The sequence below is a fragment of the Microtus pennsylvanicus genome, chromosome 10, assembly GCF_037038515.1.
Source record: "Microtus pennsylvanicus isolate mMicPen1 chromosome 10, mMicPen1.hap1, whole genome shotgun sequence".
Lineage (NCBI taxonomy): Eukaryota > Metazoa > Chordata > Mammalia > Rodentia > Cricetidae > Microtus > Microtus pennsylvanicus.
Genome location: NC_134588.1, coordinates 80,172,156 through 80,196,893, shown reverse-complemented (window position 1 = coordinate 80,196,893; position 24,738 = coordinate 80,172,156). Strand labels below are relative to the sequence as shown.

At 40.4% G+C, this 24,738-nt stretch overlaps 1 protein-coding gene and 1 pseudogene across 1 annotated transcript in view; one reads left to right on the top strand and one right to left on the bottom strand.

Moving 5' to 3' along the window:
* Positions 1 to 3,156: 3,156 nt before the first annotated feature.
* Positions 3,157 to 3,810, bottom strand: LOC142858150 (ferritin light chain-like; annotated as a pseudogene).
* Positions 3,811 to 3,922: 112 nt separating this feature from the next.
* Ptpn20 (protein tyrosine phosphatase non-receptor type 20) overlaps positions 3,923 to 24,738 on the top strand; it is a 69,726-nt gene continuing 48,910 nt past the window's right edge. Inside the window, exons 1-2 of the mRNA XM_075987349.1 lie at positions 3,923 to 4,017; positions 6,256 to 6,359. Of these exons, the coding sequence (XP_075843464.1) occupies positions 3,923 to 4,017; positions 6,256 to 6,359 (199 nt within the window). The remainder of the gene's footprint in view (positions 4,018 to 6,255; positions 6,360 to 24,738) is intronic.

Sequence of the window (24,738 nt, the reverse complement as noted above, 5' to 3'; positions counted from 1 at the left end):
CATGCCCAGGAGACAGTGTTCTACATCCATAGCTCTGTCCTCTGGCTCCATGTCCTGTCCTTTCTGCTCTGTCTACTACAGTGTTCCACTCCTCAAGTCTTGGAAAAGATTGTGATATAAACGTCCCATTTATGGCTAAACATTCAACAGTCACTTACTCTTAGCACTTTGGCCAGTTATGAGACTCTGCTGTTTTTACTCCCCATTGCAAAAATGAAGCTTCTGTGACCAATCACAACAACACTAATTAACACATAATTAATTAATTAACATATGGGAATAAAAATAATCATGAGAAGATAATTGATGAGCACATTGTATACTCTTAACAAAACCATAGCTGTAGATTCCCCACTAGGGTCTATGACTTCCTCAGCCACCAGCTTTTGACCAGGTTTATGAAAATAGAAGTTGCTCCTATGGAGCAGTCCTTAGTTCTGATCAGAAAGTGGTTTTAGAAGAGCTCTGCCACCATTGTACCAGTGAACACATCTTGACTGACCAGTCAGAAGAATAGCACACAGTGTCTGTGGACCAGCATGGTATTGAGGACACCCCTCCCTAGCACCTTCCCATTAGACTTCTCTAGCACTATAGGGCTAACCATCTAAGTTATAGGTTGATTTCTTTATGTCTCACAACCAGAGGACTGAATGTCTTTAGCAAGAGACACTAGTGTCTTTTACCATCTAGTTGTAGTGACAACCAACCACAGTGGCAATTGCCTGTATTATTTTAGTGGTCTTAGGAACTTCCTTGAACAACTTCTAGGGGAGTAGCCCAGCCCTGGCATTCAAATCCCCATCCATACAGAAAACTTCTGTTCAAACTCTTTTTTTAAAAAAAAAAATCTGTTTTAGAAGTTATCTTTATACAACTTTATTTGATTCCTGTGTACATTTTTATTTTGAAAGAGGGTCTCCTTATGTAGCATAGGCTGGCTTTGAACTCTTGATTCTCCCTGCCTCCATCTCCTGTTACTTGTACTTACAGGCTTGTACCATCATGTTCAGCTTGGGTCCTTCTGAAATGGAATATATTTCATGACTTAGCTTTTGTTTTTGTTAAATTTTATAGCATTATCTAGGAAGGGTTTTTCATATGTTTCCTGCTTCTAAGTAGTATCTCATAACATTTCTGGATGGCTTCTGGAATATGTAAGGGGAAATTAACTAATTTTTACCAGACTTCATCTAACTTACATTTCATAAGACAATTTGATACTGTAACTACTTGCTTTCTTTTTTAATATGATTTTGCCTCTTAGAAATTGTATAATAAATTTTATACTGAAAGATGGGTAAATTTTTGTTTGTTACTCATTTCAGTTCTGAAGAAACTGCCACCTATGAAGATGGAGTAGTTGGCCCGTGGCTATGTGGCTCTAGAGGCTCAGAGACCTGGTCTCCTTATATTGCTATTTTTACTTTGCCCAGCAAGGATATCCTTGTGTACAGTGTAAAAAAAACTTAGGACCCTCAGAAAAAATTACCCAGCTCTTTCTTTACTTGGCTATTAGTTTGATTTCATTGACATAGTGTCTTAATAAGGTATTGTGTTTCTTTTTGCCTTGGCATTATTAGCTAATCTCATTTCGTTCAATCAAAGACATGATAGAGCCTTCAGATTGAATTTCAGCCATTTAGAATAGTTTGCTTTAAAATAGTTTTAAAAGATTTATTTATTTTGTTTTATGCATGAGTGTTTTGCCTTCTTACATGTATGTGACTGACCAAAGCGCATGCTTTGTATCCATAGACATTAGAAGAGGTGTTGAATCACATAGGATGGGGCTGGAGTTATAGATGGTTGTAAACTGCAGCATGAGTACTGGGAACTGAACCTTGGGTCTTTGAAAGAACAACAGATGTTCTTAAACCATGAGCTTTCCCACCAGCCTCTAGTTTAGTTTGGGTCTTTAAAAATTATTTTATCTATTTTAAAGTGTGATTTGAAAAGTATCTTTAGTGATTCTTATTCCTCTAATTAAATTCAGTTTTGTCAACTAGTGAGCCAGGTACAATACAGAGTGCTACAAATATATGAAAGAAGAATAACAATTTTTCCCTTAGGCAGTTCAAGATTTCATGGTGAGGACACATGTAGAATTACTGAAAATACTAAAGTAAAGATAAATATAGTGTTAAGAATTTTAAATTCACAGTATATAAAATGTCATAAGCACTTACATAAAAGCCTATAGTAATGATTTTTTCAAATGAAGCTAATTTTATTAACTTTAAGTAGCCTGAGTAGTCTATGTGTATTATTTGTATTTAACGTAATAAATATTAATTATTTAAAATAAAATATTTATATACAAATAAATATATATGATTGGTGGATACTAATTATTTAATGGTCTTAAAAATCTGTACTCTGTTTTGGAAAATTAGAAGTATTTACTAAGTCAATGTACATTTGAAGTGATGTTTTTAGAGTTAAGTAATACTGTGTGATTACTATTTTAATTCAATCATTAAAGATCTTACTACTTTTAAGACAATAGCAACCATATTTCTTTTAACTATATTATCCTAAAATTGTGCTTATAATTTTTTTCCTTTCTTATTCCTCTAGGTTTTTGAGAAAAAAGTTAATCCTGAGAAGGTAAACTCCTCTCATATAACATTCTCAAGTAAGAATTATGAGTTTCTTTTCCAAGAGCCTTCAGAAAGGTAAGGACAATGTGTTCATTGAGTGAGTTTTCTATTTATTCTCTTTGTGCTCATAGCTGGCCCTCTAACTGGGGATGCTGATCAACGACCCTTTATATTTCATGATGCAATTCTTTTTAAACCCAATTTCCTTTCCTAGAAATAAGTTTTTTAATTATATCAAAAATGGGATATTAACACTAAAAAGAAGTTCTCAGGAGATTCAGTATCTGTATTATGATGTGTCGAAAGTGTGTAGCGCTCCTGGAGGGGACATTGTCCTTGGAGTAGCATAGAGCTCAGCGCATACTCAGATTGTTAAACAGTTGATCTGTTTCCAGAAAGAAAAATTACAGTTTTTAACCAATAGTATAACTAGAATGGTTAATTCTTAATATTGTGTCTAAAAATAAATTGAAGAACCAGAAGAAAGTAAATTTCTATTTAAAAAAAAAGAGAGGTTTTTTGTTTTTTTATTTTTTTTCTGTTTCAAAAGGCTTTATTTTTTATTTGGTCCAAGACTTGAGAGGGGCTCCAGGGCATTACAAAGCTGCCCAGTGGCTTCTTGAGAGGTTAGGGTGAAGGGCCTGAAGCTGGCTGGTGCAGAGCAGAGTTGGGAGCTCCTCGGAAGGAGCTTGAGAGTGAGCTGCTCAAAGAGGTACTCGCCCAGAGATGCCTGGGGCCCAGCAGCCAACCTGCGGAGGTTGCTCAGGTGGTTGCCCATCTTCTTGATGACCTTCACCACCTCATCCAGGAAGTGGTTTTCAAGGAAGTCACAGAGATGTGGATCAGTGCGAGCAGAGCCCAGGGACTGAAGATCCAAGAGGGCCTGGTTCAAGTTCTTCTCCAAGGCCAGGGCAGCTTCCATGGCCTCCTGGGTTTTACCCCACTCATCTTGAGATGGCTTCTACACATCCTGAAAGAGTGCATGGCCTCTGCCATCGTTCTGAAACTTGAGGAGACGCTCGGTGCCCTCACGCTTCTCTGCCAATTCGCGGAAGAAGTGGCCTACACCCTCCAGAGCCACGTCATCCCGATCAAAATAGTAGCCTAGCAAGAGGTAGGCGTAGGAGGCCCGCAGGTGCAGGTTGACCAGGCAGTTCAAGGCAGCCTCCACTTCGGTGAAATAATTCTGAAGAACCTGGGAGGTCATGGCTGAGACACAGTCTGGAGCTACTTGCAAAGAGATGACGGTGCTGGCTGGTCCTGGGAGCTGAAGGCAGCGAGGAGATGGTCCCAGAGGCTGCGGCTGCAGATGAGGAGCGATGGTGGAAGCTAACAAAGGGAGGCCCCGGGTCTGTTCCGTCCGAACACTGTTGAAGCAAGGCACAGATCCACGGGTTCTCCGAGGGCTGCTCTGGTTTGGCTTTTTTTGAGATAAGGTTTCTCTGTGTTAACAGCTCTGGCTGTCCTGGAACTAGTTCTTGTAGACCATGCTGTCCTCAAACTCACAGAGATCCACCTGCTCTGCATCTAGAGTGCTAGTTTTAAAGGAGTGCGCCACCATGCTTGGCAATAAAAATGAGAATTTTTATTTTTATAAAATGTCCAATTTTATGTATTACATACTAAATCAAAACCTATTTGATTGAACTGTGTTTTCAGATAAATTTATCAAGAATGTTAGCTGTATTCACCAAAATAGTATTATATAATAATGTAAATATTTTTATATGTGTTTCTGTATAAAACATATTGTATAATACTCAGAAGTGCTTTAAAGAAACAAAAAATAAAGGTAATTCTAAGTATTTTGAGACCCTATTGTCTGATGAGTTCTATACTCCAATACAAAATACTACCCTTGCCATTTGGATCATAACTTAAGTAGGCAAATAGACGTAGAAAGACAAGTGGTTGCACACTGAGTATTGTATGGTCAAAATCCAAAGACTATGCTATAGAAAACTACAGCTATTTACAGGGAGGAGATTTCACAAACTTTAGAAAAAAGATGTATTTAGTTCTTAATTATCTGTATGTGTGTATATCTGTGCATGTGTGTGCAGGTGCCCATGAACACCATAGGTGTCGTGTCCTCTGAAGGGGAGTTAGAGATGCTAGGAAGTAAGCTTCGGTCCTCTATGGGAGCAGTGTGCACTTTTAACTGATGAGTCATCTCTCCAGCACCTCACAAGCACTTTTTGAAAAAGAGATAACTATTACTGGATTTAGACTTTAAGTAAGGGCGTGTAGCAGCATCTTACTAATGGTGAGCAGGATGCATCAAGATGAAATGGTGTGTGTGGGTTGGGATGACAGAGCTGGAGAGAGGAGAATTAAAACTAAAAATACAGTCTGTGCTGGAGTTAAGGAACTCAGTGTCTGTGAAGTTATGCATATATTTTATTTGGCTTATAAAATTAAAATGAAGCAGAATTAGATTTCTAGTTTCATTCCTCTGACTGTGTGCCCATCCATCCACCCTATATTTTCTACTTCCTCCCCCAGCTTGAAAGTTACTTCAGGAAATGTGCTGATAGCTTAGAGTGGTAGGAAATAAACAGTAATAACTAACATGTTTACAGTGGCTCCAAAATGAAGAGAAAATAGTAAAACACAAAAATTTCCTACAGAACCAAAGAAAAAGACATAGTTAAAGCAAAAAGTACATGTAAAAAATAAAGAAATCATGGTGAAAAAAATAAGCAACTGCAGTATTCTTTATGTGTGCAACAAAGAGTCTTTACTCTGGAGTGGCCCTGTAATCATCTTGTAGGAAGACTTCTCTAGACATTGACTATTAGGTTCAGACATCAGTGAGGAGGGTTGGCTAAGTGAGGCTGCAAAGGGAAGTGCAGGAGCGGGGCACACAGAGTAGTGAGCTGAGGACTGACTCCAGGAAGTTCCCTTTCTTCAGGTCAGTGCAGTGGGTTCAGTGAAACTTGTAGTGGTTTGTAGTTGGAAATTTTGTCTGTCTTGCCTGGTCCCGCTTCTTCTTTCCCACCCATTGGTCCCCATGCCGCTTATAAAATAATCACTCAGAGAATTTCCAGTAATAGTATTTATTAGCCAGACAAGGAAAATTACACATTTAAGGATATGAAAGAATATATAGATTATGAGTTGTCAAAAAGCAGACAAGTCATAGTTAATTCTGAACAGGGAACACGTAAGGAATGATGAGGAAGGTTGTCAATCTCAGCATTTATTTTCAAGTTCTGATTTATATTTTGTAGGAGTGGTTAGTGCTTTACAGGAAGGAAGAGAATTGGATAAGGACTGCATGAGGGACATGGTTCAGTGATCTGTAGTGAATGGATGGTAAAAATTGTCTAAGAACCTAGCAGTGGCTTCCAAATTGGGCTTCAGAGTCCCATCTGTTTTATACTTGTTGCTTAACTAAGGGAGATGAGAGGACACTAGGTGGGTTGGCTAAAGGGTTTGCAAGCCCAGTGCAAGGGAGATAAGGTCAGGCGTTCGAAGTTTAGACTTACCCTAGAAGGGAGTCACTGAGAGGTGATGAGGCTGGGAGTACTAGAAATACATGGCTGCAGTGGAATGAAGGTGGATGTCTGTTGAACAATGAGATTGTGATGGAGTCCTTTCTAAGTGTACATGTTATCTATTTTTCTATCTCGTGTATGTTTCTTTCTAGTGAGAGTGATTTGACTACGTGGAATGTCAGTGACTTCTCGCAGAGCGACAGTGTGGACACAGAGCCTGCAGGGCCATCAAACACTGTCTCCCCACGGCTTCCTGGTATGATATTGCACCATTGGTGCAAGTAAGTTCTCAAAGGGTATGCACAAAGATATGCTTAATAAGACATGCACCATTGGTGCAAGTAAGTTCTCAAAGGGTATGCACAAAGATATGCTTAATAAGACATGAAAGGAAGAACTACGGTAAATTTTTTAATGTGAAGACAAATTGTTTTACTTACCAGCCACAATTGCCCCTCCCTTCTCTCCTCCTGTCCCCCCCCCCACACACACATATACTCCCCACCTACTCCTCCTCTCCTCTCCATTCAGAAAGGGTAAGGCCTCCCATGGGAGTCAACAAAGCGTGGCATACCAAGTTGAGGCAGGATCAAGCTCCTCCCCCTTGCATCAAGACTGGCCTGGCATCCTGCCATAGGAAATAGGTTTTGAAGAACCAGCTCATGCATCAGGGACAGATCCTGGTCACACTTCTAGGCCAAGCTACACAACTGTTACCCACATGCAGAAAGCCTAGGTCGTCAGTCCTATGCCAACTCTCTAGCTGTTGGTCCAGATTCTGTGAGCTCCCACATGCTTAGGTCAGCTGTCTCTGGGTTTCCCCATTATGATCTTTAACCCCCCCTTTGCTTATATGATCTTTCCCCATTATGATCTTGACCCTCCCTCTCTTCAGCTGGACTCACAGAGCTCAGTCCAGTGCTTGGTTATTGATCTCTGCATCTGCTTTCATCAGTTACTGAATGAAGACTCTGTGATGACAATTAGGGTTGTCACCAATCTGATTACAGGGAAAGGCCAATTCAGACACCCTCTCTACTATTGCTACTTAGCTGGAGTCATCCTTGTAGATTCCTGAGAGTTTCCCTGGTACCAGGTTTCTCTCTAGCCCCATAAGGGCCCCCTCTATCAAGATTATCCTTTTCATTACTCCCCTCCTCCATCCACTCCCAACTCAACCATCCTGATCATTCACGTTCCTATCTCCCCATCCCTTTCCCTCTACCGCCAATCCCCATTTTACCCAGGAGAGAACTCATCTATTTCCTTTTCCCAGGGAGATCCACGCATCTCTCTCAGGGTCCTCTTTGTTACCTAGCTTCTGGGGTTCTGAACTATACCCTGGTTATCCTTTGCTTTACATCTGATATCCACTTATGAGTGAGTAAATTCCATGTTTGTCTTTCTGGGTCTGGGTTGCCTCACTCAGGATGATGTTTTTTTATTTCCATCCTTTTGCCTACAGATTTCATGGTGTCATTGTCATTGTTTTTTTCCACTGAGTAATACTCCATTGTGAAGGTGTATTGATGTGGGATTGCCCTCTGTATGCCGTGAATGTGTTTTATTACCATTGGTTAATAAAGAAGCTGCTTCAGCATATGGCAGGGCAGAATATTGCCAGACTGGAAGAGATATATAGAGAGAGTAGGCAGAGTCAAGGAGATGTCATGTAACTGCCAAAGTAGAAACACGCTGGAAAAACCTTGGTAGGCCACAACCTCCTGGCAATGCACAGACTAAGAGAAATGGGTTAATTTAAGATGTAAAAGTTAGTTAATAAGAAGCTTGAGCTAATAGGCTAAGCATTATTGTAATTAATATAGTTTCTGTGTGATTACTCAGGTCTGGGTGGTGGGAACGAATGGGAAGTCCAATGTTTACAATGTACCTCTTTTTCTTTATTCATTCTTTAGTTGAGGGACATCAGGTTGTTTCCAGATTCTGGCTATTACAAATAATGCTGCTGTGAACATAGTTGAACAAGTGTCCTTGTGGTATGACTGAGCATCCTTTAGGTATATACTCAAGAATGGTATTACTGGGTCTATGTCCAAGAGTGGTGTCACTGGGTCTTGAAGTAGATTGATTCCCAGTTTTCTAAGAAACCACCTTACTGATTTCCATTGTGACTGTACAAGTTTGCACTTACAACAGCAGTGGAGGAGTGTTCCCCTTACTCTACGTCCTCTCCAGCATAGGCTGTCATTAGTGTTTTTGATCTTGGCCATTCTGTAGGCTGCCATTTTTGTCTTATTGACCATGTCTTTTGCCTTATAGAAGCTTTTCACTTTCAGGAGGTCTCATTTATTGTCAGTCTCAGTGTCTGTTTTGGTAGTGTTATATTTAGGAAGTAGTCTCCTGTGTCAATGCATTCAAGGCGACTTCTCACTTTTTCTTTTTTTTATTTATTTATTTTTTCCATTCAAAAATTTACACTTCCCCTCTTCCCATTCCCCTCCCACTCTCCTACTCCCCCTGCCCCCTCCCCCTCCCTCCTTAAGAGAGGGCAGGGAACCCTGCCCTGTGGGAAGTCCAAGACCCTCTCCCCTACATCCAGGCCTAGGAAGCTTTGCATCCAAATAGACTAGGGTCCCAAAAAGCCAGTACATGCAGTAGAAACAAGTCCCAGTGCCTTTATCAATGGCTTCTCCATCAGCCCCCATTGTTAGCCACATTCAGAGAATCCAGTTTGATGGCATGCTTATTCAGTCCCAGTCCAGCTGGATTTGATGAGCTCCCATTAGAACAGGCACACTGTCTCAGTGGGTGGACCATACCCTCGTGGTCCAGACTTCTTTGCTCATCTTCTCCCTCCTTCTGCTCTTCAACTGGACCTTGGGAGCTCAGTCTGTGGCTCTGATGAGTGTCTCTGTCTCTATCTCCATCCATCACTGGACAAAGATTCTATGGTGATATTCGAGATAATCATCAGTGTGATAGTGGGGCAAGGCCAGTTCAGACACCCTCTGCTCTGCTGCCCAAGGACCTAGCTGGGGACATCCCCGTGGATACCTGGGATCCCCTCTAGAACCAAGTCTCTTGCCAACCCTAAAATGGTTTCTTTAATGTAGATATCTTCTTCCCTGCTTCTATATCCGCCCTTCCTCCATCTCCACCCTTCCAACTCCCCCAAACTCTCTCCAGTCTTTCCTTTCTCCCTTCTCTCTCCCCTTCTCCCCTTCTTATGAGGTTCAGTGTGGTTTGTTTTATGTTGAGGTCTTTGATCCATTTGGACTTGAGTTTTTTTGTAGGGTGATAGATATAAATTTATTTGCATTCTTCTACATTCTGCCATCCAGTTATGTTAGCAACATTTATTGATGATGCTTTCTTTTTTCCATTGTATATTTTTTAATTCATTTTCAAAAATCAGGTGTTCATAGGTGTGTAGATTTATGTCAAGGTCTTCAAATGAATTCCATTGATCCACATGTCTGTTTTTATGCGCATACCAAACTGTTTTTATTACTATAGCTCTATAGTAGAGCTTGAAGTCAGGGATGGTGATACCTCCAGAAGTTCCTTTATTGTACAATATTGTGTTAGCTATCCTGGGTTTTTTGTTTTTCTCCATATGAAGTTGAGTATTGTTCTTTTGAGGTCTGTGAAGAATTGTGTGTTGGGATTTTGATGGGGATTGCATTGAATCTGTAGATTGCTTTTGCTAAGATTGCAGTTTTTCCTATATTAATCCTCTCAATCCATGAACATGGGAGATCTTTCTATTTTCTGGTCTCTTCCCCAGTTTCTTTTTTCAAAGACTTAAAATTCTTGCTATATAGGTCTTTCACTTGTTTAGTTAGAATTGTCCCAAGATATTTTATATTATTTGTGGCTATTATAAATGGTGTTGTTCCTCTGTTTTCTTTCTCAGCCCATTTATCATTTGTATATAGGAGGGCTAATGTTTTCTTTTTTTTTTTAGTTAACTTTTTATTCAGCCACATTGCTGAAGGTATTTATCAGTTGTAGGAGTTCCCTGGTAGAATTTTTTGAGTCACATATGTATACTATCGGTTGATCTGCAAATGGCAAAGATTTGACTTTTTCCTTTCCAATTTGTATCCCCTTGATCTCCTTTTGTTGTCTTACTGCTCTAGTTAGAACTTCAAATACTATACTAAATAGATATGGCGAGAGTGGGCAGCCTTGTCTAGTCTCTGATTTTATGGAATCGCTTTGAGTTTCTGGTGTGGGAGATCCTTCTATATATGTGTTGCTTTTATTGGTTAATTGCTAAAGAAACTGGCTTGACCTGATAGGGTAGAGTAGTGCAAGGTAGTGAATGTTGGGAGAAAGAAGGCGGAGTCAAAAAGAAGCCATGTAGCCCCCACCAGAGACAGATGCCAGAACTTTACCGGTAAGCCACAGTCTTGTGGCTATACACAGATTAATAGAGATGGGTTAATTTAAGATAAGAGTTATCCAGAAATACGCTTAAGCTATTTACCAAACAGTATTGCAGATAATATGGTTTCTGTGTGATTATTTTGGGGCTGAGCAGCTGGGAACAACAAGCGGGCTCTTAGAACAAGTTTCTTTGTGTTTAGTTTGATGTTTGCTGTTAGCTTGTTGTATATTGCCTTTGTTATATTTAGGTATGTTCCTTGTATCCCTACCTGTTCTCCCTAGAACCTTTATCATGAAGGGGTGTTAGATTTTGTCAGAGGCTTTTTCAGCATCTAATGATTATGTTCCTTCAGTATATTTATATGGTGAATTACGCTGACAGATTTTTGTATGCTGAACCATCCCTGCATCCCTGAGATGAAGCCTACTTGATCATGGTGGTTGATTTTTTTTATGTGTTCTTGGATTCTGTTTGCCAGTATTTTATCGAGTATTTTTGCATCAATGTTCATGGAGGAGATTGGTCTGTAATTCTCTTTCTTTGTTGCTTCTTTGTGTGGTTTGGGTATCAGGGTAACTGACCTAATAAAAAGAATTTGGCAATATTGCATCTGTTTCTATTGTGTGACAATTTGAGGAGTATTGGTATTAGCTCTTCTTTGAAATTCTGATAGGATTCTGTACTGAAACCATCTGGCCTTGGGCTTTTTTTGGTTGAGATGCTTTTATTTATTTTTATTTTCTTTTTTTTTCCAGCAGATTTTTTATTACTTTATAAATAATACCAATCAAAATTTCCACTTCCTCCCCTCATCCCACTTCTCTCCCACTCCCCTACTCACCCTTCCCTCTCCCCCTCCAGTCCTAAGAGAGGACAGGGTACCCTGCCCTGTAGGAAGTCCAAGCTCCTGCCCTCCATCCAGGCTTAGGAAGGTATGCATCCAAATAGAATAGGAATCCCAAAAAGCCAGTACATGCAGTAAAGACAAATCCCAGTGCCATTATCATTGGCTTTTCAGCCTGTCCCAACTGTCAGCCACATTCAGAGGGTCCAGTTTGATCCCATGCTCATTCAGTCCCAGTCCAGCTGGATTTGGTGAGCTCCCATTAGCTCAGGCACACTGTCTCAGTGGGTGGACCAACCCTTTGTAGTCCTGACTTCCTTGCTCATATTCTCCCTCCTTCCACTCTTCAACTGGACCTTGGGAGCTCAGTCCTGTGCTTCGATGTGGGTATCTGTCTCTATCTCCATCCATCACTAGACGAAAGTTCTGTGGTGATATTCAAGACAGTCATCAGTCTGACTACTGGACAAGGCCAGTTCAGGCACCCTTTCCTCCACTGTCCAAGGTCCTAGATGGGGACATCCCCGTGGACTCCTGGGAACCCCTCTAGAGCCAAGCCTCTTGCCAACCCCAAAATGGCTCCCTTAATGTAGATATCTTCTGCTCTGCTCTCATATCCTTGCTATCCATATCCTGTGTCCTTCCTCCATACTCAACCATACCACTCCCCCAAGCTCTCTCCAACCCTTCCCTCTCCCTTCTCTCGCCCCCTCTCTCCTTCCCCCTACCCCACTTCCACCCCCATTCTCCCAACTTTTGCCTGGCGATCTTGTCTGCTTCCAATTTCCAGGAGGATCTATATATGTTTCTCTTTGGGTTCTGTAACATCCGATTTTGTGTTACACCCTCGGTACAGTTCGCGCAACTGCACCGTATGTGAGTCGAGCAAGGGCCTGGAGATTGAAAGAACACACACAGAGACCAGGATCATTCGAAAGGAGACCAGCTGAATGTCAGTTTATTTTTTTCTTTTTTTTTAAATTTATTTATTTCTTAAGGATTTCTGCCTCCTCCCCGCCACCGCCTCCCATTTCCCTCCCTCTCCCCCATCAAGTCACCCTCCCTCATCTGCTTGAAGAGCAATCAGGGTTCCCTGACCTGTGGGAAGCCCAAGGACCACTCACCTCTATCCAGGTCTCCTAAGGTGAGCATCCAAACTGCCTAGGCTCCCCCAAAGCCTGGTGATTAGCTGCAGGGCATTGTCTCCATTGTTAATATGGTTATTTCCCACCTGCCTGGGCAGAGATCCTTATACAACAGTTAAGTAGATTCTTATACAAATCTAAATAAACTGACATTCAATCGCAGTGGGTTTTTGATCCTACTGAATGTCAGTTTACCATATTAACAATGGAGACAATGCCCTTCAGCTAATCACCAGGCAGGGCAGGGAGAGCACAGAAACAGACAGGATGCTTAGTCAGCTGACCATAAACTGTCCCCACAAATGCACCCCAGGAACAGGGGCAGACCAGGGCCCTACAGGTCCCCCTTTTATATAAATTATGACTAGGCCTATCTTGGGTGGTATTGGATGTTAGGCAATACCCCTTACCCATCATGGGAAAGCATCCAGGTCAAAACACATTTGCTGTCTTAGGTTGGGGCAGCCCCCCAAAAGCCTTTCCCGTCATTGGCTCACTAGTCATCCATCACCGAGTTTAGCCAGATTTGTGCTGAAAGATTTTTTGGGGGCAATAGCTAAGAGCACTTGCCATGTGGCAACATTGACCTGAGCTTGCCTTTGGCTCTGGCATGATGCTCCAGCACATATAAGCATTTCTTAAGGAGACTGTGTCTACTCAATCCTTAATAATTCTGCCCAAATTGGAGCCCTTTAAGTAAGGTCTCAGTGCTGGTGAAAGGAACCCTGGTATAGCTAACTAGAATAATTTCAAGAGCCAATTAGTAAATTGTACACCTTAGGGTCCGTGAATAACAGCAATAAGCCTATTACTGTAACATCTAGCAGTGGTTTTTAACCACAACCAAGAGCAAAATTAACTGCAATATTTATTTGTAAATTTAGCTCAAATTGAATGGCCAAGGCATTTGTAACCTGTCCTGTGAAGGTATCCTTTGTGCTAGCAGGAAGCAACTGACTGACTAATGAAAAATCCAGCAGCTCTAGCTGCTGTGGCAGCAACAGCTATGGCTGCCAATATCATGGGATGGGTAGATGGGTAGAGGAACAATCCTTGGCACTCAGACCACCATTGCCAGCTCCTCAGGAATCCCGCAACTCTTCAGTTGACAAGCCAGAATCTCCTTGATCTCTTGGCTTAGTCCTGTCTTCAGGCTTCTGGACAGGAAAATCCACAGCACACACCAGCCGCTCAGGTACCCATATTGGATTGTCAGCATCCTGTGGGAAAACACAAACAGCCCCTCTTCCCCACACCAGTACAGGATCTGGACCATACCAGGTGCCGTCTGATAGATTCTTTCATTTGACATGAGGCATCTTGGAAGAATCTGGCCGCCAATGCCAGTCAGCAGCAGTATGAGATTGAGCATCAACAGTCAAAAAATTTAAAATGTATAAAATAAAAGACAAATGATCTCTGGGGGTGGAACCATATTCCCCCTTTTTTGTTTTATGTAAATAGGCTTTGAGTGTACGATGTGCTCGCTCCATTATAGCTTGTCTTTGAGGATTATAAGGTATACCCGTTTTGTGAGAAATTGAAAACTCAGAGCAAAATTTAGTAAAACCAGTGCTAGTATAGGCTGGTCCATTATCAGTTTTTACAGTTTTAGGAACTTTCATGTAGGCAAAGCCTGGAGACAATGACTTTTAACATCTTGTAATCTTTTTCCTATGTGAGTTGAGGCAAAAATGAGATGAGAATATGTATCCACGGTTATGTGAACATATTGTATGTGCCCAAAAGAAGGAACATGGGTGATATCCATTTGCCATAAATGATTAGGAACAAGCCCATGAGGATTAACTCCCAAATGGGGAACAGTTAAAAGTTTTGTACACAGAGAGCATTTTTTGACAATATTAGTGCCTTGCTCTCAAGATATCTTAAAATGAAATCTTAAAGATCCAGCATTGTGATGAAAACGATTATGAGGTTTTATTGTAGCTTTATAAGATTTTTGACTCATTATATAAATTTGACGAGTAAGCTGATCAGCCAAAGCATTTCCTTCATTTAAAGGACCAGGGAGGTCAGTATGAGCTCGCAAATGCCCTACATAAATGGGAACAGATCGGGCCCAAAGCAAAGTTTGAATAGCCAATAACTGCATCTGGACTCGAGATACAGAGGCAATATAAGCTGTAGTTTGTAATGGTGTAAGAAGTTTGCTTATATACTGACTGTCAGTAAAAAGGTTAAATGGAATATCAGCATATTTAGCCATCTGAGCAGAGTTAGTATTAACAGGCTGAATAACAAAATCAGGAGGGGAGGTTACCACAGCTCTCCCCGTGGAAGATCCATCAGTAAACACATTTTGTGCCCCTGCCAGAGGTTGTTAAGAAATAACTTTAGGGAAACATACCGGATGATTTTTAAAGAAGGTGACTAACTTATCAGAAGGATAATGATTGTCAAACTTGTAGGGATTAGTGTATAAAAATAAGGTCTAATCTTTAGCAAAATTTTGTAACCAAGTTATTTTTGTCTGGGTATATGGTGTAATAACCTTATCAGGTAACATTTTAAAAGTTTGGAAACTAAGCTTATACCCTTTTTGAATAACATGTAGCACAGCTGATGGATATGAGATAACAAGTTTTTCAGGTGACACATGTTTATGTACCCATAGAATGGGTCCTTGCTGTCGAAAAACTCCAGTAGGACTATGCTTGGAGGGGAAAATTATCAATAGCAGTGGCTGACTATAGTCAATATAATGAATATGAGTAGAGGCAAGCTTTTTTTTTTAATTAAAGTAATAAATTGTCTTGCTTAAGGTGTTAACTCACGAAAGGAGGTTGGGTCTGGATTCCCCTGCAGAATGTCAAAAAGTGGTTTTAAGTCTCCAGTAGGAATTTTTAGACTGGGCCGGACCCAATTTAGGTCTTTCAGTAATTTTTGAAAATTATTTAAAGTTTACAGTTTATCTAGGTGAAGAGTAACTTTTTGTGGTTTTATTTTTGTTTGTAACAGCTGATGTCCCAAGTATTGATATGGAAACTGTTGTTGTACCTTTTTAGAAGCAATTATTAACCCAGCATGTGCTAGGCATTCTTGTTAAGTCAGCAAAAGCCTTAAGGACTATTTTTGGGTCCTGTCCAGCTAATAGGATGTCATCCAAATAATGACTTATATACAGTTGAGAATATTTATACCTTATTGGGACAATAACCGGGCCATAAACATTTGGCAAATTATAGAACTATTGGCCATACCCTGGGGCAATGTTATCCATTGGTAGTGCTTGCATGGTTTTTTTGAAATTTATAGACGGTACACTGAAAGCAAATTTATCAGAGTCTTTTGGATGTAAGGGAATGGTGAAAAAAACAATCCTTCAGGTCAATAACTGAAAGATGGTATCCTGCAGGAATACCCATAGGCTGAGGCAACCCAGGTTGAGTTGTCCCCATAATTTTCATACAATCATATACTGTTTTAAGATCTTGTAGCAACCTTTATTTACCGATTTTATTTTTTGAATCTCCTCAAGGGTTTTGTTCAAACTCTCTGATTGCTCTTTTACTTTTACATCATCATTGAGAAGAGCATCTCTGACCAAGCACCATAGTGAAAATATCATTATGGGGAATTTTTGTGGCCCTTGCTCTTTTAGTGTATTTTGAAGATCAGCCTTTACCTGCTCCCAATCAGTAATGTTAAAACTTCCTGCATGTAGGAACCAGGGACTAAACTCTAAAACCGTCTTAATGATCTCTTGTGCTGTCTCAACTTTAATATCGGTGCCTTTATTCTCCAAAAGAGCTAACAATTGGCCTGTTAATCAGCCCCTTAACATTGGAACAGAATAACTTGTTCCCATAACCAATTTACCCTCGCCATTTAATTTTTTACCTGTTGGCCAGCCTTTTCGAGGGCGACCTCTCAGGGATCCCTACTTTTCGATCTCGCAGATGGGCCTAGTTGTCGATGATCATCTCTCTGGGGCCTCCAATTGTAACACCCGATTTTGTGTTACACCCTCAGTACAGTTCACGAGCCACTGCACCATAAGCCAGTCGAGCAAGGGCCTGGAGATTGAAAGAACACACACAGAGACCAGGGTCATTCGAAAGGAGACCAGCTGAATGTCAGTTTATTTAGATTTGGGGGAGTCCTTATCTACCTAACTGTTGTATAAGGATCTCTGCCCAGGCAGGTGAAAAATTACCATATTAACAATGGAGACAATGCCCTGCAGCTAATCACCAGGCAGGGCAGAGAGAGCACAGAAACAGGATGCTTAGTCAGCTGACCATAAACTGTCCCCGCAAATGCACCCCAGAAACAGGGACAGACCAGGGCCCTACAGGGTTCACCTTATTATTTAGCTTTTCTAGGATCGTGAACTATAGACTCAATGTCCTTTGTTTATGGCTATAATCCACTAATGACTGAGTACATACCATATTTATCTTTTTGGGTCTGGGTTATCTCACTCAAGATAGTGTTTTCTATTCCCATCCATTTGCATGCAAAATTCAAGATGTCATTGTTTTTTACCACTGAGTAGTACTCTAATGTGTAGATGTGACACACTTTCTTTTTCCATTCTTCCATTGAGGGGCATCTAGGTTGTTTCCAGGTTCTGGATATTACAAATAATGCTGCTATGAACATAGTTGAACAAATGCTTTTTTAGTATGATTGGGCATCTTTTGGGTATATTCCCAAGAGTGGTATTGCTGGATCCTGAGGTAGGTTGACTCCCAATTTTCTGAGAAACTGCCACACTGATTTCCAAAGTGGTTGGGAGATTTTTAGTGACTTTTTGTTTCCTTAGGAGTTATAAGTCTATTTAAGTTGTTTGTCTGGTCTTGGTTTAATTTTGGTGTGTGTTACTTACCAAGAAGATTGTCTATTTCTTTTAGATTTTCCAATTTTGTAGAGTACAGGTTTTTGAAGTATGAATGACCTAAAGATTTTCTGGATTTCCTCAGAGTCTACTGTTAAGTTTCCCTTTTAACTTCTGATTTTGCTAACATGGATATGCACTCTCTGCCTTTTGGTTAGTTTGCATAAGAGTTTGTCTATCTTATTTTCTCAAAAAACCAACTTGTTGTTTCATTGATTCTTTGTATTATTCTGTTTCCCTTTTATTGATTTCTGCCCTGAGTTTGATTACTTTCTGCCATCTACTCCTCCTGGTTGAGTTTCCTTCTTTTTGTTCTAGAGCTTTCAGGTGTGCTGTTAAGTCACTCATGTGATATTTCACCAAATCTTTATGTAGTCACTTTCCTCTTAGCACTGCTTTCATTGTGTCCCATAAGTTTGTTGTGGATTCACTTTCAATGAATTCTAGGAAGTCTTTATTTATTTCTTCATTGACCCAGTGGTGATTCAGTGGAGAGCTGTTCAGTTTCCATGAGTTTGTGTGCTTTCTGTAGTTTGTGTTGTTGTTGAACTCTAACTTTAACTCCTGGTAGTCTGATAAGATACAGCGGTTATTCCATTTTTTTTTTGTCTTTTGAGATTCTCTTTATGACTGAGTATGTGATCAGTTTTAGAGAAGTTTCCATGAGGTTCTGAGAAGAAGGTATATTCTTTTGTGTTTAGGTGAAATGTTCTGTAGATGTCTATTAAGTACATTTGAGTTATAACATCTGTTAGTTCCCTTGATTTTCTGTTAAGTTTCTGTCTGGCAAACCTGTTTATTGATGATAGTGGGGTGTTGAAGTCTCCCACTATTAATTTGCAAGGTTTGATGTGTGATTTAAGCTTTAGTAATATTATTTTACAAATGTGGATGTCCTTGTATTTGGGGCATAGATGTTCGGAATTGAGACTTCATCTTGATGGATTTTTTTCCAGTGATGAATATGAAATGTCCTTCTCCATCTCTTTTAGTTTGAAGTCTATTTTGTTAGATATTAGGATAGCTACAATGGCTTGCTTCTTAGGTCCGTTTGTTTGGAGAATCTTTCCTCAACTCTTTACTCTGAAGTAGTGTCTGTCTTTGAAGTTGAGGTGTGTTTTATGCATGCAGCAGAAGGATGGATTCTGTCTTCATATTCATTCTGTTTGCCTATGTCTTTTTATTGGTGAATTGAGTTCATTGATATTAGGAGATGTTATTGACCAGTTATTGTTAATTCCTGTTATTTTTTTGGATTTGGTGGTAGTGGTAGTGTGAGTTTTCCCCTTCTTTGGATTTTGCTGTTGTGAGATTATTTATTGCCTGTGTTTTCATTGATGTAACTGAGTTCCTTGGGTTGGAGTTTTTCTTCTAGTACTTTCTGTCGTGCTGGATTTGTGAATGGGTATTGATTAAATCTTTTTTTTTCATGAAATAACTTGTTTTCTCCATCTATGTTGTTTGAAAGTTTTGCTGGGTATAGTAGTTTAGGCTGGCATCCATTGTCCATTAGTGTCTGTAAAATGTTTCTTCAGGATCTTCTGGCTTTTAGAGTGTTCATGGAGAGATTAGGTATAATTCTGATAGGTCTGCCTTTATATGTTACTTGGCCTTTTGCCTTTGCAGCTCTTAAAATTGATTATTATGTGGTGAGAGGATTTTTGTTTGTGGTCCAGCTTATTTGATGTTCTGTAAGCTTCTTGTACCTTTATAGGCATGTATTTCTTTAGGTTGGGAAAGTGTTCTTTTATAATTTTGTTGAATATATTTTCTATGCCTTTGAACTGAAATTCTTCTCTATAATTCTTGTTTCTTCATGGTGTCCCAGATGTCGTGGATGTTTTGTGTTAGGAAGTTATTGGATTTAATATTTTCTTTAAGTGATGAATCTGTTTCCTCCTTCATATCTTCAATGCCTCAGATTTTCTGTTGGTGATGGTTGCATCTGTAGTTTCTGTTCACTTTCCCAGATTTTCTGTTTCCAGAATTCCCTTGATTTGTGTTTTCTGTATTGTTTCTATTTCAGTTTTCAGTCTTGAACCATTTCTTTTACCTGTTTGATTGTTTATTCTTGGCTTTCTTTAAAAGATTTATTGTTCTTCCAATTTTTTGTTTGTCTTTTCCTCGATGACTTTACAAGTCTCTCGCATCTTTATAAAGTAATTTTTAAATCCATTTTCTTGTGTTTCAGCTGCATTGGAATGTTCGTGTCTTGCTTTTGTAGGATGTCTGGGTTCTGGTGGTGTTGTATTGTTCTTTCAGTTGTTGAATGTATTCTTACACCTGCATTTACTCATCTTTTCTTCCAACTGGTGTGGCTTATGCCTGTGCCTGTTCTTCCACCTGTTGTGGTTTACACCTGGGCCTGTGTAGTCTGCTGGTTTTTCAGCTGATGTGGTTTGCTCCTGTGCCAATATAGTCTGCTGAGGTTGTGGGGGAGGGCTGGCCACAAGGAGGATGTTCAGGTGTGTGGGGCTGGACAGCGGAGTGGATCTTGTAGGGACAGAATCAAGTATGTGGTGTGGCTGGGGGTACAGCCTTGAGGCAGGTCTCTCATCTGCAGGCTGGTGGGGGACTTCCTATTTTTGTTTTCTTATATAATGTGTTATTTTCAATTCATTTTTAAAGTTGGAATTTAAGAAATGGATTTAATTAAGTCATTCTCATATTGTTTTTGTATTACTTTCCCTATTGCCCTCCCCACTTCCATTGAACCCTCTTGCAGATCACTACCTCCTTCACCAGTGCTCCTGTTTCTGCTTTCATGCTGTATCTATTCTGTTGCCTCTTCTTGGTGCAGGAGAATTGTCTGTATTCTGTCAATCATATTTTAAATAAACACTGATTGGCCAGGTAGGAAATACAGGCGGGAAAACCAGACAGGAAGTAGAAATAATGTAATGAAAACAGGAGAATTCTGGGAAGGAGGAAGTTGATTCCTCCCATTCCTGCCCAGACCACCGAAGCAGTAGGATGTGATCTGCCCCACTGAAAAAGCTACTGAGCCACATGGCTAACATAGATCAGAAAAATGGGTTAATCAAGATGTGAGAGTTAGCCAGTGAGAGGCTAGAGCTAATGGGCCAATCAGGTTATAATTTATGGAGACCTATGTGTCATTTTCTTTGGGGCTAAACAGCTGTGGGAACCTGGCAGGACAGAAAACAACAAGCAGGCCTCCATTTGTGTTACATCTTCTGCCCTTCAAGATCTCTTCTTCTGCCTCCAGTTTCATGCCCCCTACATACATACCTCAAAAACATTAGCACTTCCTATTTATGAGACAAATTTCTTCCCTTCAATCTATTTATATTTTCTTTTCTTTAAGGTCAGGAAGGATGGTCTTTTTAAAATTTATTGATTTTTATTGAGCTCTACATTTTTCTCTGTTCCCCTCCTTTCCTCCCCTCCCTTTCAGCCCTCTTTCAAGGTCCCCATGCTCCCAATTTACTCAAGAGATCTTGTCTTTTGCTACTTCCTGTGTAGATTAGATCTATGTTTGTCTCTCTTAGGGTCCTCATTGTTGTCTAGGTTCTCTGGGATTGTGATTTTTAGGCTGTTTTTTTTTTTGCTTCCTGTTTAAAAACCACATATGAGTGAGTACATGTGATAATTGTCTTTCTGTGTCTGGGTTAACTCAATCAAAATAATGTTTTCTAGCTCCATCCATTTACTTGAAAAATTCAAGATATCATTTTTTTGCTGTGTAGTACTCCATTGTGTAAATGTATCTTTTTTCTTATGCATTCTTCAGTTGAGGGGCATTTGGGTTGTTTCCATGTTCTAGCTATGATAAACAATGCTACTATGAACATAGTTGAGCACATGTCCTTGTGGCACGATTGAGTATTCTTTGGATATATACCCAAAAGTGGTATTACTGGGTCTGAGGAAGGTTGTTTCCTAATTTCCTGGAAAATTGCCACACTGACATCCAAAGGCATTGTACCAGCTTGCACTCCCACCAGCAATGCAAGACTATTCCCTTTACCCCACAACTTCTCGAGCATAAGTGTGTGGGGTTTAATGTATGATTTAAGCTTTAGAAGTGTTTCTTTTAAAATGAGGGTGCCCTTGTATTTGGGGCACAGATGTTCACTATTGAGATTTTCTCTTGATGGATTTTTCCTGTGACTAATATGAAATGTCCTTCTTTGTCTCTTTTGATTGATTTTAGTTTGAAGTCTATTTTGTTAGATATTAGGATGGCTACACCCACTTGTTTCTTAGGTCCATTTGATTGGAAAATTTTTTCCCAACTTTTTACTGAGGTGATGTCTGTCTTTGAAGATTATGTGTGTTTCTTGTATGCAGAAGAAGGATAGATTCTGTTTTTGTATCCAGTCTGTCATCCTGTGTCTTTTTATAGGTGAGTTGAATCCATTAATAATAAGGGATATTAGTGACCAATGATTGCTATCTCCTCTTAATTTAGTTTTTGTTGTTGGTGATGTTAATTCGTATGTTTTTCCCTTTGGGATTTACTGCTATAAGACCATCAATTGTCTGTATTTTTTTTGTGTGTGTGTGTTTGTAACCAACTTCCTTGGGTTTTAGTTTTCCTTTTAATATTTTGTGTAGGGCTGGGTTTGTGGCTAGGTATTGGTTAAATCTGGTTTTGTATGGGGCATCTTGTTTTGTCCTTCTATGGTGATTGAAATTTTTGCTGGTTATAATAGTCTGGACTGGCATCCGTGGTCTCTCAATGTGTGCATAATGTTTGACTAAGACCTTCTGCCTTTCATTGTCTTCAAGGAGAAGTCAGGTGTAATTCTGATAGGTCTACCTTATATGCTACTTGGCCTTTTTCCTTTGCAGCTCTTAATATTCTTTCTTTATTCTGTATGTTTAATGTTTTGATCATTATGTGGCAAGGGGACTTTTTTATTAATCCAATCTGTTTGGTGTTCTGTATGCTTCTAGTATCTTCATAGACATATCTTTCTTTAGGTTGGTAAAGTTTTCTTCTATGATTTTTTTAAATATATTTTCTGTGCTTTTGAGTTGAACTTCTTCTCCTTCTTCTATACCTATTATTCTTAGGTTTGGTCTTTTCATGATGTCCCATATTTCCTGGATATTTTGGGTTAAGCGCTTGTTAGATTTAATGTTTTCTTTGACTTATGAGTCTATTTCCTCTATTTTATCTGCAGCGCTTGAGATTCTGTCTTCCATCTCTTATATTCTGCTGTTGATGCTGTGTTTGCAGTTCCTGATCATTTCTCATAATTTCTGTTTCTGTAATCTCCTCAGTTTGTGCTTTCTTTATTGTCTCTATTTTAGTTTTCAAGTCTTGAATAGTTTCTTTCATATGTTAGATGGTTTTTTTCTTGGTTTTCTTTAAGGGATTTGCTAATATCTTCCAATTTTTTGTTTGTCTTTCCCTTCATTTCTTTGAGGGAATTTCTCATTTCCTCTTTAATAGTCTCAAAAATTCTCCTGAAGTTATTTATTAGCTCATTTTCTTCTGCTTCATTCATATTCGGTTGTTCAAGTCTTGTTGTTGTAGGGCTTCTAGATTTCACTGGTGTCGTGTTGCTCTTTGTGGCGTTGTATGTGTTCTAACCTTGTCTACTCATCTTTTCCTCTAATTGGTGTGGTTGAGGCTGCCTGTGATTCTGTTGATTAATCTTCTAGGTGCCAGTGGATCCAAGGCTCAGATGGTTGTTCCTCATGGTACACTCAGTGTAACGGTTCTAGTTACTCCATTGGTCACTCCATATTCCTGGTCTCTCAGCGCTCCTGGGCTTTGCTCTGCTCCCGTGGAGTTTGCTGTCTCAGGCCTGTTTCTGTAAGCATCCCTGGTCTGGACCCACTTCTGCAGAGGTCCCTGACTTGGATTTGGTCCTGCAAAGGTCTCTGGTTCTGATCTACTCCCTTGGAGGTCCCAGACTCATACCTGGATCCACAGAAGTTTCTGGTTCCTGCCTACTCCCTTTGATGTTCCAGACCAATTTCCAGACCTACTCCCTCCGAGGTCCCAGACTCACACCTTGATCCACAGAAGTTTCTGGTTCCTGCCTACTCCCTCCTAGGTCCCATACTTACAGAGGTCCTGGCTCAGGCCTAGTTCCTCTGAGGTCCTAGACTCACGCCCAGACCCACAGAGGTCCTGGCTCAGGTCTATTCCCTCACACCCGGACCTACAGAGGTCTCTGGCTCTGGCCCACTTGCTGAGTGGCTTTCCCCCTGTACCTGCTCCTGTGTAGTTCGCTGTCTCAGGTCTGCTCTGGCCCAGGTCTCTGGCTCAGTTCTGCCTCCATCAATGTCCCTGCTCTGGATCTGTTCCCACTCCGGTGGAGCTCTCCATCTCAGGTCCACTCTGGCCTAGGTAGCTGGCTCAGTCCCGCTCCCCTGGAGATCACTGCCTTGGGACTGCTCCGGCCTGGGTCACTGGCCCAGTCCTGCTCCACAAATGACCCTGGTCTGGATTTGCTCCTGTTCCCGTGGAGTTCATTGTCTCAGGCCTGCTCCTGCCCACGTTGCTGGCTGAGTTCTGCTCTTTTCAAGTTTGCTGTCTTAGACCTGCTTTGGCCTAGATAGCTGGTTCAGTCTTGTTCCTATGGAGTTCACTGCCGCAGGCCTGCTTTGGCCCCGGTTGCTGGCTTAGTCCTGCTCTGTGGAATTTTCAATCCATTTGTAATTTCACGCATGTGTGTGTGTGTGTGTGTGTGTGTGTGGTGTCTGCATAGTGTGTGTATGTCAGTGATCCTGCATCTTCTCATAGCATCAAACTTTGCCTAGTGCATTTAGCAGTTCCACTGTGGGAGAAGGTTTCTTGTCCCCAGTCAGTGATAGGAAATTTGTAACTGTATCAGCCTATTTTAACAGTGGGTTCAGCACTGCTTCTTTTACATCTGCTTGGAGTACAGTCTTGGTTGGGTTCTCTTTTCCTGCTTGCAGTAGGTCTTCACTTTGCTACAATAATATTGGCAGCAATTCTGTCTATAGTTAAAACATTTGTTCTGGGGGAGCTAGATCCTACTCAGGGATTATGCGTTTTTCACCATCGTAGTAGCTCTCTCTTCCAAGCCTATATTACTTGGAAAATAATCCTTTCCATTCCTGCTGTGCTCCCAGGCCTTTAAAGGATTACTTGTTGGGTAATGTGTGAAGTTGAGTCCACGAGTGTGTGCAGACTCTTTGTGCCCCTGACTTATTAGAACTCTGTTTTGTCACACTGCCCTTATCACATTTGGCAATGCACTTCTTGTTTCCCAGGTGTGCAGTTCTCCATCTCTTCTTTCCCACTAGCCACGAGGAGACAGTGTTCCACATCCTATCACTCTTTAGAGAACCCAGACTTATTTCAGACCCCTGACTTTTCAGTTGTCCTTGTCTCAGCTAGCTGAGAAGTTCAATGAAAGGATAATTTCGTGTGTTTAGTAACTTGGAAATATATTTTTAGGGCATGAATGATGTTCATAA